We start from the raw sequence: 14,026 nt of genomic DNA, 5'->3' as shown, positions 1-14,026 counted from the left end.
ACTTATCAATTATTAATGGGCTTAGAGAATTATTTCTAAAGCCTTAATTAGTTAATTGTGGGATAAGATAGTTTGCATTGCAACTAAAATCAAGAAAGAAAAAAGTTACTTTTTTTAAGGATAGAAAGAAAGAAAAGAGTTGTTGGGAGCTGAATTTTTGTATTATCTAAAGCCAACAAAGCAAGTTTGCAGTTTTTAGCTATGCAACTATTAATCAAAAATTGAAGTGTTTGATGTGTGAGTATCAAATGATTTAGGTTTTTTAGTTAGGTTACTCGTCTATTTATAATGGTTTGAGTCCCTTATATTTACTAGGACTATGATCTCTTATGTTTGACATTTGGGCTTTGATGACTTGTTCTTATTGGGCCAAGATATTCAATTAATGGTGATTGCTCTTTCATCCTCAATATTTATTCATAGAGTATTCTACCCTGCATCTTTGCACCTAAGTTAATGGTGAATTTTTGTATTATCTAAAGCCAACAAAGCAAGTTCACAGTTTTTAGCTATGCAATTATTAATCAAAAATTGAAGTGTTTGATGTGTGAGTATCAAATGATTTAGGTTTTCTAGTTAGGTTACTCGTCTATTTATATTGGTTTGAGTCCCTTATATTTACTAGGACTATGATCTCTTATGTTCGACATTTGTGCTTTGATGACTTGTTCTCATTGGGCCAAGATATTCAATTAATGGTGATTGCTCTTTCATCCTCAATATTTATTCATAGAGTATTCTACCTTGCATCTAAATTTATCACTTCTTAAATCAACGCGAAAATATAATTTTGCTCTTCTATAAATCTTCAATTTTTTTTACCATTCATTTTTTCACCACCTTTTTCAAAACTTTAAAGAATACATCATAATTTTTTAATTATTTCAAATCTGGAATTTTGTCATACTTCAAAATAAATTTTTTCAAATTTTTTAGAGTTTCAAAACTTTCGAAATAGAAATTTTTAAGATTTGAAAACTTTTGATACTTTCTAAATTTTCGAAATGTATTCATTTTTTTTGAAAGTTTTAAATTTTTGAAATAAGAAAAAATTTATAAAGTTTCAAAATTTTCTCTATTTCGAAAGTTTCAGATTGCTCGAAACTTTCGAATATTTAAAAAAAAATTATTTTAAAACTTTTGAATTGTTTGAAACTTTTGAAATTTTTTATTTCAAAGGTATGAAAAATTTGAATGCGACTTAATTTTTTTTTCAAAAATACAAAAATTACGATGAATTTTTTAAAATTTCGAAAGAGGTGGTGAAAAAATGAGTGGTAAAAAAAATTTGAAAGTTTTATAAAAAGACAAAATTGTATTTTCACGTTGATTGAGGAGGTAACAAGTTTAAGTTGGAGAGTACATGGTAAAATACTCATACCTAAAAAAAGCATATCATGGCCCAATGAGAATATAATTAATAAATTAAATTCCATGATCAAGAATGCTTTGGCCTTGAACAAAAGAATACTAAAACAAATATACAAGAGAATATAATTAATAAATTAAATTCCATGATCAAGAATGTTCACTCTTCTTAATAATCCTGTTATAAGATTTCAAGTTAAAGTACCTACTACAATGGAACAGTTGAAGGAAATCACCAATTGGAACTTACAATTTACAACAAAAGTGTTTGTTTAAATTTTTCTACTCAGATTGTATTAACTTCAGAATATAATTTCCATAGGAAATATAACATATGATCTGAGAAAATAAGCATACATATAATGGTATACATACAGATAGATAGCAAATGTGGACTACATTCATTACATCCAAAACTCAGTATCCTAATTACACTACAAATTCATACTACATACTACATTCATACATATACACACAAGAATCAGTAGCCTTTTTTTTAACTTCACTTTCGGCCACCATTTCCCTGAAACAATTTGTTAACCCGAGCTTCAATGTCCTCCATTCCAAACTTGATATACCTATCACCATTCTTAACTAGCTCCGGAACACTTTGGAACCTTCCAATAAAACTTCCATATGCAGGCAACAAGAGCTTTTCAATGGAGATCCTTATTTCTTCCCTGAGCTGTTCATCAAAGATAACCCACTGAGATTGAACCCTACATATCTCTTCAAAATGCAGATTGAACATCTTGAGTTTCTCCTTCATGGGCTTTGCAGCCAATGTCTCCACCTTCAGAAACCCCAACAAATTGTTACATGAGCTTCTTTGATAGCTCGAATGGTATTGTCGAATTTTGGCAGTGTGTTTTTTGATCCAATCATCACCCAAAAGTTTCCCTAATTCACTGTCTTTAGCCTTTTGAACAATGTACCTCCCATTATTCATCATAAAAACAGAGCACAAAGCAGGGTCTTTGTAAATTTTAGACTTTGCTTCCAAATTGCGTTCTAACAAATCCATAATCCAAGAAATTTGAACCGAAAACGAAGAATTTGATTGTAAACTATCATCGTGCTTAGGGTAATCCTTCAATGAAAGTCCATCGTCTTTGAAAACTAATTCTAAGGTTTGATGCGACCGGCACACGGCGCGGAGGTAGTTCATCACATAACGAGTGATGGGATGAAGACCGCCACCGGGAACCATCGCCTTGACCGGATCACGGCTGATCAGTTTCTCTAATTCTACGAAAATTCCTCTAATTGCTTCGCCTAACCTCTTCCAAATCGTGATCGCTTCGATAACGAGGAACGAGCAATACTGATCGGAGAATAGTGATTCGAATTCGGGAATTAGGTCACGCATGGTTTCGAACACGTCGAGGACTCTGAACAACCGTTCAGGCGAGCGACTTCCGATAGCGACGGCATCGGCGAAGTTCAAAAGCTGATTCGCTGATCCGCGGCAGACCTCCATGAAGGAGAGATCGGCGGCGGCGGCTGAGGAAGACAAACCGGAGAAGACTCGATCGCAGAGACGCCGCTCGCTTGGGAAGAGGATTTTGAGAGCGACGTTAGAGGCCTTAATCCATCGTTCGATCTCGTCTTCAAGCTCCTGCCATTGCATCTTGTGAACTTCTGAAATGCTTAGTTTCTGTAACCCTAACCTCGAGAAACTCTCCTCTAAGAACTGCCTCCTGCAACTAACGTACACGTGTGAGCACTCCTTCCCAAACCCCGCCGCCAACATGCGTCTTGCGATTTCCCGGAGATCGTTCACCGTAGACGGCGGAAGTGCATCAATTACAACGTCATAATTGGTAACCGGCTTCGCCACCGGAGTCAGGTCCTCCTCGCCGTCAGTTTCTTCTTCATCGTCGTTCGAGTCGTAAAGTGAGTTTCCGTTCTGAGTTGACTCGCCGTTGTTCCGAGCCAAGTCAAACGACTCACCGCCAAGTTCCATGAGTGAGCGAAACTCTTCCCCTGCACGAAACATAACCTGCTGAAGCATGTCATCGGCGCGGAGGAGGCATGCGCCAACGGTTTTGTCATCGGAGAGTGGACTCCAGTCGCCGATAGTAGCAAGCAGTTCGTCAACGGCGGCGACAAAATCGGCGGAATTATAGCATATAGGATTTTCGGATGACAGATGATGGGAAATCCGTCGAATAAGAGAGTTAAGAGTTCGTTCAAGCGCAGCGTAGCGCATGGGATCATTCCCTGCACCTTCGTCGGATAGCTTCTCTTTAGAAAATCTACCGTCGAAGTTTGAGAATATTTGGAGGATATCATCGGCCATGTTGATGTTGTTGTGGCCCAGCGTCTTTGCTATGTGGCGTGCCACAGCGAGTAACTTCTCTTCGCCGTTTTCAGCCATTTTGGTTGGTAATGTTTAGTCGTTAGTGTGGAAGGATTAAACTTTCTCAGATAAGGAGAAGAAAGCTGTTTGAGAGCAGGGGTTGAAATGACATATATGACCTTAGAAAAAACGCGGTTTCTGCTGTTGGAAAAGGTGAAGTGTGGGAGGGTAAATTGAGAAAAGTGAAAAGGATAAAGTAGAAAGCGCTTTTTCAGTAGTTTCGCAGCTTTCTGTGTCCTGTCCTGTCTATATTTGTTAGTACTGTCATATTTAATTAATTGGATATATGTATACATTTTCCTAATCCTTGATTCATTCACGAAATCATGGAAGCTTCTTGGCTCTATAGTTTGACTGGTTCAGCACATGCTTGTTTCAACTTTGGAAAAATTAGAGGAGACAAAAATAAACTAGATTTTCTACCCATCCAATACGGGAAATTATTATTTTCTTTTGGTTTTATTAACGGACTTTGGAAAAGTTAGAGGAGACGAAGTAACTAGATTTTCTACCCATCCCCGTACGGGAAACTATTATTTTCTTTTGGTTTTATTAACCTTTTGTTATGGATTATAAAATAAATTATTGTAACTGTATAAAATGTTACAACTTAAAATAAAGTCTTAGTTCTCATAAAATGTTACAACTTAAAATTCATAATTTTGTAACTGTATCTTATTTTTTACGATAATTATTTCATTTTATTTACAGATAAAAATGTATATTAAATTATTTTTTTAGTTTTTAATTCATTTTTAGTCAAATTAATTATTTTTGTTAATTTATATTAAAAACGTTAATTTTTATCATCTTTTTTATTTTACTTATCTTTAATTTCGTAAATCTATAAATTTTTGACATTTTTTAATTTAAAAATCTAAAAAATTCATAATATTTTAAATCTATAACATTTCAACTCATAAAAATGAAAAAATCTATTTCTTTTGTTAATTCACAAATGATTCTAACACAAGAAGACTCATTATTTTTTTATCATTCACATATTTTGACAATATTTAGATATATCAAAACACTTATCAATTGTTTACAACAAATACCCAATGTCTCAAATCTCTTGCGCGAACATCCAAAATACAACTTATCTTGGTCAAATGTAACAAACCACTCTATGTCTTCTCTTGGGTACTTGAAAATAGTATAACAAAATTTGGATTCATTCAGTGATACACTTCTCACTTTGCACCTACATGACTTTTCTAAAATAGGCCGAAAAATTTAAATATTTTCCTTGTATACAAATTTGTTGTTGACCTTTTCTAAAAATTTGTGTTGAGTTTTCAAAATAACTTCCCTATAAGATGATGCATAATCATCCTCAATTTCTCTAAATCTCATGAAATTCATCCACTTGAAATATTGTTGTAAAAAATCAAGCAAATTAGATAGAACAAAAACATAATTTCTAAATTCTGAATGCAAACTTTCACACCTCGAAGTAGTCCAAAAGTCAACGAAATATTTACCTCTAATGTGAGCAGTAGCCCACATACTTCTCATTTGATACATATCCAAAATTCAAATATTTTCTTCCAACCCAAATTCAATAACAAACGTTTCTCATTTACTCTCAAACACAGTAACATCAAAATCACCTAACATGCAATGCTTAAACCTTGATACAAATTTAGGATTTTTAATGTTACTAGTTACATTTCTAATCAAATGTCATGCACAATGACAGTGATGAGGATTTGGAAACACCCTTCTAATTGCATTTTTCATTGTCAAATCCTTATCAATTTATAACAGAAATCGGACACTTACATCTCATTGCTTCCAACAAATTTTCCAACAGCCACACATAATGAAGTAGTAATGTCGATTTACAAGGAAGAGGGATTTGAATTGTAAATGTATCTATTTAAAAATTCCTGAAAAAAAAATCTACAGATTTAACTCAAGAATGATCTTGGTTAAGAAAATAGAAAACGAAAAACGTTCTTGGTTTTTATCAGAAAACGGATAATGTTCTTGGTTTTTTCAGAAAACGGAGAACGTGCTTGGTTAGTTTAGAAACAGAAACTCAGTTTATGTTTTATCTCAGTTAATCAATCAGGCTTAATAAATAAATAGATAAAAGAAAGAATACCACACAAAGATGTATCCTGGTTCATCCAACTTGGGCTACGTTCAGTCCTCACAACTATGAGATTTTCCACTAAGTGTTTCAAAACAAAGAACCTTCTTGGTTTTACAGTACTTAGCTTAGATCAACCTTGATTTGTTACAAGCTCTATTTCTTTCCACCCATAAAGCAAATTAATCACCTATCAATCTTGATAGGATTTGTTACAATCTATTCAAATTATACTTAAACTCTTATAGCTTGAGTTGTACGATAATGATGAGATTGTTTGATAGAATCTGAGATGTCTCAACTCTTGTTTGAGATTCGATTCTTTATAAAAAAATTCAGTAATAATAACACAGTATGATATAAATGTTCAAAATTGATTCTTCTTTGTGAAAATGAAAATTTCAAGTATGTGAATGTGAATGATTTATGAGACTTGATAGCACTTGAACTTCTACATTTTTTTCTTGGACATTGGCCTTTCTTTTATAAGTGTTTTGGAGCATTTAATAATGGTAAAAAAAGTTTTTGGTATTGCCCCGTCAGTTTTGACCAAAACCAATGTATATGATTAAAAATATTCCAGCATTTGAACATTTGAATCTTGTTTGACTGATGTTGTTACAATCGTCTTTGATCAGTTTGCCTTTGTTTTTAATGATCCTTGAAGCTTCATATCTACTTATTGATGTTACAACTTTGATCTGAAGCCTTGATTCTGTCCAAAACAGTTTGGTGAATGATTATGAACTTCTGCAGAAATAAGGAGATCAATGCTGAAATTCTGCAGAAACGGAGATTGATTATCAATCTAGTTTTGTCAGTTTGAAATTTCTAGAGATTGATGATCAATCTGGAGGTTCAGTTTTGATCATTCTTGATGAATTCCTGATGTCTTGTACAGATCAAGATTGATTAAAAATTTTTGACAATTTGGCTGAAGAAGATTCAGACTGTTTCAACTAGCTTGATTCGAGACCTTTTATCTTAACGATTAGAAAGTCTTTCTTTGACTGAAGTGGATCCTAATTGTTCCTTGCCATGTACTGATGAACTTAGTATAAAATTCAGAGGCAAAAACTTTGTTGAAATAGTGGAGATTGATTGGTCAGAAGGTTGTGACAATTAGTCTTGATCTTGGAGATCATTCTCCATTTTGTCCAGAATATTCTTGTTTCTTTATCTATTTAGTTTTTATCTGATTTCTTTGTTTTGCTTGATTCCTATCTTTGAATTAATTCACTCAAAAGCACAAGTTAAATTAACATAATATTTTAGAATCATAATTAACATTCTTAATTAACTTTTGTTTATTTTCATCAAAACTTTAATTTGAGAGTTTGCCTTGACACATAACTCTCTTCAATTTTGTCACCAACAATTGCACTTGCAAATACAATGTTTTGATTGTGATGGTTTACACCAGAAAATATGACTAATGGAGTATTATATCTAATCTTCGTATATGTTGCATCAGATGTCAAAACATCACCAAACAATGAGTAGTCCATGCGCCCTACACCATCACCCATAACAAATGTTGAAGTATTCCATCATCATTAAGAGTGTACCTCAATATATCATATCATCCCTTGATTTCATACCCTTAAGAAACTCAAGTGCACCATCAATATCAGAATAATTGTTTCCTTTTTTCTTGAATTGTTAATTATACATGTCTCTTCTTGAATAACTCAAATTTTCCTAACCATCAGCTTGTGAAGCAAAATAACCATATATATGTGAGCTTGGGATGTCAGATTTTCTCATGATCTTCAATTGGTATTTGTCATATTCACTATTCTGGAAGCGTACCTTTATATTTGTCATTTAGGAGTGAGTGGTTATATATATCATCAAACAATTTAATGTACCAACATCCACTGTTAAATTCAACATGAGTTTGTATTCTAGCATCACAACCACACCTATGGTTTATGTTCTCGTTTTCTACTAACAAATTTGTTGTATTTTTCATCTCGTATACCTTCCATATGAGAAAGAAATGTTTGTCGAACTATTTCACCATTACAATTCCTAACATATTTACTTTTTCTAGCAGCAAATTCATTTAAACAATTGTACCAATTATAAAACAAAAACACAACCTCACGATCTGGAAAATGGTACCTCATTATTTTATTAGAACTTTTTTCTTTTAAGTTCATTTTTTCTACATCCCCAATGCAATTAACAACACGTTCCTCGTCAAATTTGCATCCAAATCCCCCTTTGTCATTTTCTTCTACTTCTTCCTCAAATGAGCTACCACTACCACAACTCTCATATAACGAAATATCACCAACTTCCTATAATCAATATTATAGATATTAAATTCACAAAAAAAAAAAACAAATATTCAAATTTCAAAAAAAAAATATTAGTCATCTCTTCATGTCTATGTACAATTTGTGTTGTCCTTGACGATTACAAAAGCTTCATAATTTCATTGCGATCCATACCTAAATTAAACACTCTTACATAAATTTTCAATCAAAATTAATCAAAAACAATGGCAACAAAATAGTAGATTTATAAATAAAATCCAACAATTATGTTGTATAAGTCCAACCTATAACTATTCAAAACAGAAAAATTATTGGATCTAGAAATCGGTTGTCGTTCTTCTTCCTTGGTCTTCGTATTCTTCATTAGCCTTAGTTATCAAAAATGTTTTATGTCTTGGCTAAATGTCGTCATAGTATTAAGAGTGAAAAAGAAAAAAGATGATATAGTGTGTGTAGGGGAAACGACAGATTGACTATTGATGACGAAGGGAGAAAATAAAGGAAAAGTGAAAATTGAGGAAACGAAACAAAGTTTGACTTTTTAATTGATATGTCACAAAAAAAAATACTAAACTACCACTAATTCCTAATTAAATATCAAACTACCATCCTTTTTTCCATTTTTTAAAATTGCATTGAGAAATCGGTTTCTCCTCCTACATTTTCTCAACTTAAATTTTTTTTTAATGAATGAAGTGAAATCGGTTCCTCCCCACCGATTTTTCAATGTATTTTTCTTTTTAATTATTAAATATATTTTACCATTTATAAAATTATTTTTATTAGTGGTGCTATTTAGTAGGCACATATATATGGAATTTGATCAATTAATAAAGACACATTCACCCGCTGAGAAATAATGCAACACATTATTTTTTATTAACATCTTTCTTAATAATAAATATACATTTTATTAATCAATAATTGTTATTTTAATTAAATAATTAATTTAAGTTTCATTAATTATTAATTTAATTAATTATTATTTTAATGAAATAATTAACTTAAGTTTTATTAATTATTTAATTAAATAATTATTATTTGAATTAAATAAATAAATACAATGTTAATTTTATATTTTATAATTATTAAAAAAAATTAATTAAATGGAGTCCCTAAAATAACAATATTTAATTTAATATTATAATTAAACATACAAATACCAAATGAGTGAGAAAAAAAATATACACAAATTTTATTACAATGTTTTTATTACATTAATTTCCTATATGGTGTCCAGTCCCACATCGTCGTGGTCGACAAATACGACGTGGACGATGTGGAGGTGAGTTTTCTTTGTCCTGGGGCATATGTCTCCTGAACATTTTCACTTAGTAGGTCGACATGCATCGAAGAAGTATGATCTACTTGATTAGGGAATGATGAAACACCAAATGGATACATGTTATTAATATAATGAGCAACTGATTCAGGTGTACCTAGGTCTGCACCAAATAAGTTATTCACAAAATCTTGATCACTTGAATGTAGAGATTGTCGGTGATCATCTTGTTAAGTTGACATGAATTGAAATGATTGTCTTGGTGGTTCAAATTGTTGTTGTAATGGGGTGAAAGAAAATGAATGACGATGTGGTTCTGGCGCTTCATTTTCAATAGTAACAGGGGGAGTCGGTAGGCGAGGTCTATTACGTCTTTGTCGGTGTGATGGTTGAGTTGGCTCTTCTGCAACACCACATCGTGGGTCCCGTAGTAGGTGTAGAGCTGATAAATACAGATTGAAGTTGTGTCTAAACCACACCATATACTCCTCTATTGGTATTGGGTGTCCATGTATCGGTTGACCGGTAAGACAATAACTTTGATGTTTGTTCCAAAATTGAATTCATGCAGCATATTTGTCTTTCCAATTTTCTAGATGATTCCCTCTCATATCTGTTGAGACAAAATCTCTCTCAAATGATTTTAATGATAACAAAATTACTTAAAGGATTATGATTATGGTGAATGACTAATCTGTGTTTTTGAGTGAATTCATATAAGAAAACATGTTATTAATCATTAAGACAAAAATGAGAAGAATCTTATTCAAATCTGGAGGATTGAAATTCAAGAGGATGACCTCGTAAGAGGATGAAGCTTCAAATCTGCATAATACTCATCCTCACCCAAACAAATGTTTTTTTATTCATTAAAAAATACAAAACATTATTAAAGAATGAATAAATAAAGCATTTGAAATAAAGAAGTCAGAAGGCAAAAAAAATAGGTACGAGGATAGCCAGTACTATGTAAGAATATGGCAGTACTAGGTTGGAGGACAGATCTATAAACTCCACATCATTCTCAAATGTTGAAAGCAACTCATCCTATCATGTGCAAAGGCTAAAGCATACCTATATATCAGTCTTGTATGATTGAAAAAACAATGTGAAGTCAATCTACAGAAAGGCAACAACAAACAAGCCAAAAATAGACGCCTTCACATGTCTTGAAGGAATGAACTTTGACCCACGTGCTTGAGGATGGCTCTCTCTCTTGTCAACATCACTATCAAAAGGTGAAAATGACTTAGCCATTCAACTTCAGAAAGGTTGTAGCTCACAAAATCAAAGATATAGCCTTACATATCTTGAAGAATGAGAAAAGAAAAGGACTACTCAAGATCAAGTTCTAAGGAGTTTGATCCTCTTGCTCGAGGATGGACTGCATCTGTCCAAGGACAATTGGATGGCAGTTCTGCAATTATGATCAAATACCTTGGACTTTTTTATCAAGTCCCCAATGGTCATAAGATGTTTGTCACATGAAAAAAGCACCACAAGATCTCTATAAAAGGCAAGGAGCTCTTCATTACAAAACACACAACAACGTTGCATTAAAAGATCAAGTATCATAAAGCTATCAAGAGCAATATCCATCCTATCTTCATACTTTCTATAATCCTGCATTAGATCTTTGAAATATCCTTTTAGAAAGTGTTTAAGAAAAAAGAAACAATCATATTCATATCACTCTGTAATTTCCACGTGAGTTACACTTGGAAATAGTTGAAACTTGATTGTAAGCTTGGTGAGGCTAAAGAATACACAAAGTGTAATCATCCTTTGTGAGAGGTTGATCAGTTTGAACATTAGTGAAATCTCACAAGTGTGTGAGAACTGGACGTAGCCTTCATTGGGTGAACCAGTATAAAAGTTGTGTGTGTCATTCTTTACATTTTCTCTTTCTTTTGCTCAGCTCTAATTCAAAGGTTTAAATAACCATTCTCGAGTTTGCATCCTCTCTGAGATGATTGTTTTTAAAACATGATAACATTATTTTTAAAGCAACACAATTATAATAAGTATAAATTTTGTTGAACAATGAAATTTTAAACCTGATAATGTTGCATGTGATCAATGTTTGATCTATAACTGACAAGTTCCCCGTATGGAGTTCTAGAATGGATTGGTCCCCTGCCAACCCATCTAGTAAAAGAATATAAAACTTTTATTTAGCAAGTTTGGCAAGTATATTATACGTAATTTATTGGACTAATATGAAAAATGTTTTAACGTTTTGCTAGTGGAAATGATATCTCTCTAGTGCAATGATGGGCAATGAACGGTATGTGATACCATACCCAAGATTGAAGGAACAATGTACATCCACTCATACATGCATAAGATGGTGCAGTTGACCATAATGGACAACTCTTTTTTTGGACCATGCTAAATGCCACCGAGAGAATCTAGATAAAGAGAAGAGGGAGAGACGAGAGAAAGAAATAGGGATATAGAAAGATAAAAGAGAGAGGCGTGAGAATAGAAAGAGAGAAGGGAGAAAGGGGGAATGAGAGAGATAAGAGAGGGAGAGATAATATATTTTTAGTAAAAAATAAAAATGATATTTTGGTATTTTTTATGAGAAATTGCATTTACATCTTCTAAAGTCACTTAAACGACGTTAACAATTTCACTAGTATTGAAAAAACACTCACATCGCCTGGACTTATTAAAATGCATAACATTTGTTTTTGCCACTCTTTTGACTTTATATGTCATTCATCAAATACATACTTTATTGTGTTACTAATAACATAATCATACATTTTAAAATTGCACATATCAAATGTAGTCGTACTTTACAATTTAAAGCAAAAGCCGTCTTATATGGTAAATGACATGTATAGATGATTAGCTTCAAATTCAGCTTCCTTCTTGGATCTACTTTCCAGTCGGCTGCTGTTATAGTTCGTTGTTGAATGTGGAATAGGAAAAGTGTTAGGTGCAAGCTCACGCAATGGATTTCTTCTGTATGGCGATTCTTATGCTTTCCTTGAGGAGCTGCGGCTAAGGAGATTTGCTGCATTCCCATTTGCTCTTGCAGGAGATTGAGAACGCGGTGAGGCTGCGCCTACATTTCTCCTAACTGTAATCCTCTTAATAACAGTTGTAGCTTTGCAGATTCTCCACCTCCACAACCATTATCATTGCTATTACCCGTTACAAGGGATGAAACAGTTGCAGGAACAGATACCATTTTTGCAGGCCTGGTGTTGTTGTTTCTTGCATTGATTGTTGTAGTTGTATCTGAAGATCTTCTTACAGGTGATATACTAAATCTCCTCTTTCTACTGCTAAAACATTATCTTTGATGTTCTTTTTCCCTACTTGGTGTTCTTCTTCTTCTTACCCTATTACTATTTCTATCTTGGGAAGTTGACCTTGGAGATTGTAGGAGCATTTTCTCTGCAGGTTCCTTCCGATCATCCTCATGCAAATCACTCTTCTTTTGGTCATGTTCAATGGTAATTGAGTTTATACTGTATTTTACATGTGGACCACAAAAAATGATGATATGCTTAAGAAGCGATGTGCACGGGCAATTCACATGTGGTATTTGTATCTAATGCATTAATGAAATAAATACTAGAAATTTCACCTCCATAGTTATATCTTTGTTTCTCTTCAATTTCAAATGCTTAGATTAGATGGTTGTTTAATGTTTACATGATGGCTTTGGGCTTTTGGCAATCTCACTCCTTGCAAGTCTGAAACTCAGATTTTGATCAACCATGTTAGGACCTGATCAGACAGTCATTGTGCAGATCAACCTCCATATCAATATTACATGGCAGCACATACCTATCAAACACCCATGAATGCTGCCTTTGATATTATCTCCCCCGCTGCATTCCTTTTGTCCATTATCCACATTATAAGGACCGAGAGTCCAAGACTAGTATTGCCAGTTTTGCAAGTCACAGCTGGAAATCACGGGTTTTATCATGATAAAAATGAATTGGTTGGATATCATACTCATTCCAACTATCACTCAGCATATATAGCAGTAAAATCATTTATTGTATTGTCACTTTTTTTCTTCTTTTCAAAATCAAGCAACGCCTTAATATTAGGTTAAACTAATTTGTAGATCCATATAATATTATCAAATTTTTTAATTAGTTTCTTTTATACGAGACAACAATTTGTTCTTATTACTTACTACAAAGAATGTCAAAACAGGCCAAATCCAAAGTCTTGCAACACTTGTATTCTAATTTCAATCTCTTTCAGGTTAGCACGGAACTCAAATTCAAAACTGATCTCAACAATCTCCACTTTGGCTTGAACTTTCCCCAAATCACCAAGAACCAAACATAACTCTCTTGCTATCATGTCTAGAAGGGCCTCAAGCTAGACTAACTTTCACCCAGTCCATCATACTATACTTGTACTTCGCTGTGGTTAATGCGGTAAAAAATATTGATTTATTTCGGAAACAATTGTATAGGGTCATATATGCAACAATGCAGAACTACAATTCCAACTTAGTATCAAATGCAACATAGAATCCAAAACTTTCACCAATCCCAATGCAACATGCAACCGTGGTGATAGTACTGGTATCAAATCCATTGTTTTTAAACTTCCACAACTAAAAAGAAACAATTTGAGCTTTCAAGTCT

The 14,026-nt window shown here is 33.0% G+C and overlaps 1 protein-coding gene and 1 pseudogene across 1 annotated transcript; both read right to left on the bottom strand.

Annotated features, from left to right (window-relative positions):
* Positions 1-1,620: 1,620 nt before the first annotated feature.
* On the bottom strand, positions 1,621-3,937 carry LOC101491679 (exocyst complex component EXO70B1-like). Its single transcript, XM_004500268.4, has one exon. It carries the CDS (start codon positions 3,746-3,748, stop codon positions 1,871-1,873), a length of 1,878 nt encoding a protein of 625 aa, XP_004500325.1. The 5' UTR covers positions 3,749-3,937; the 3' UTR covers positions 1,621-1,870.
* Positions 3,938-4,966: 1,029 nt separating this feature from the next.
* LOC140920525 (protein FAR1-RELATED SEQUENCE 5-like) lies at positions 4,967-10,994 on the bottom strand (annotated as a pseudogene).
* Between the last annotated feature and the right edge of the window lie 3,032 nt (positions 10,995-14,026).

This window comes from Cicer arietinum, chromosome 5 (assembly GCF_000331145.2).
Source record: "Cicer arietinum cultivar CDC Frontier isolate Library 1 chromosome 5, Cicar.CDCFrontier_v2.0, whole genome shotgun sequence".
Lineage (NCBI taxonomy): Eukaryota > Viridiplantae > Streptophyta > Magnoliopsida > Fabales > Fabaceae > Cicer > Cicer arietinum.
The sequence above is the reverse complement of the archived record's forward strand: the minus strand, read 5'-3'. Positions and strand labels throughout refer to the sequence as shown.

What these genes read in the sequence shown, in the direction of transcription:
- LOC101491679 (XM_004500268.4), bottom strand. Translation starts at nt 3,748, where the DNA reads ATGGCTGAAAACGGCGAAGAGAAGTTACTCGCTGTGGCACGCCACATA.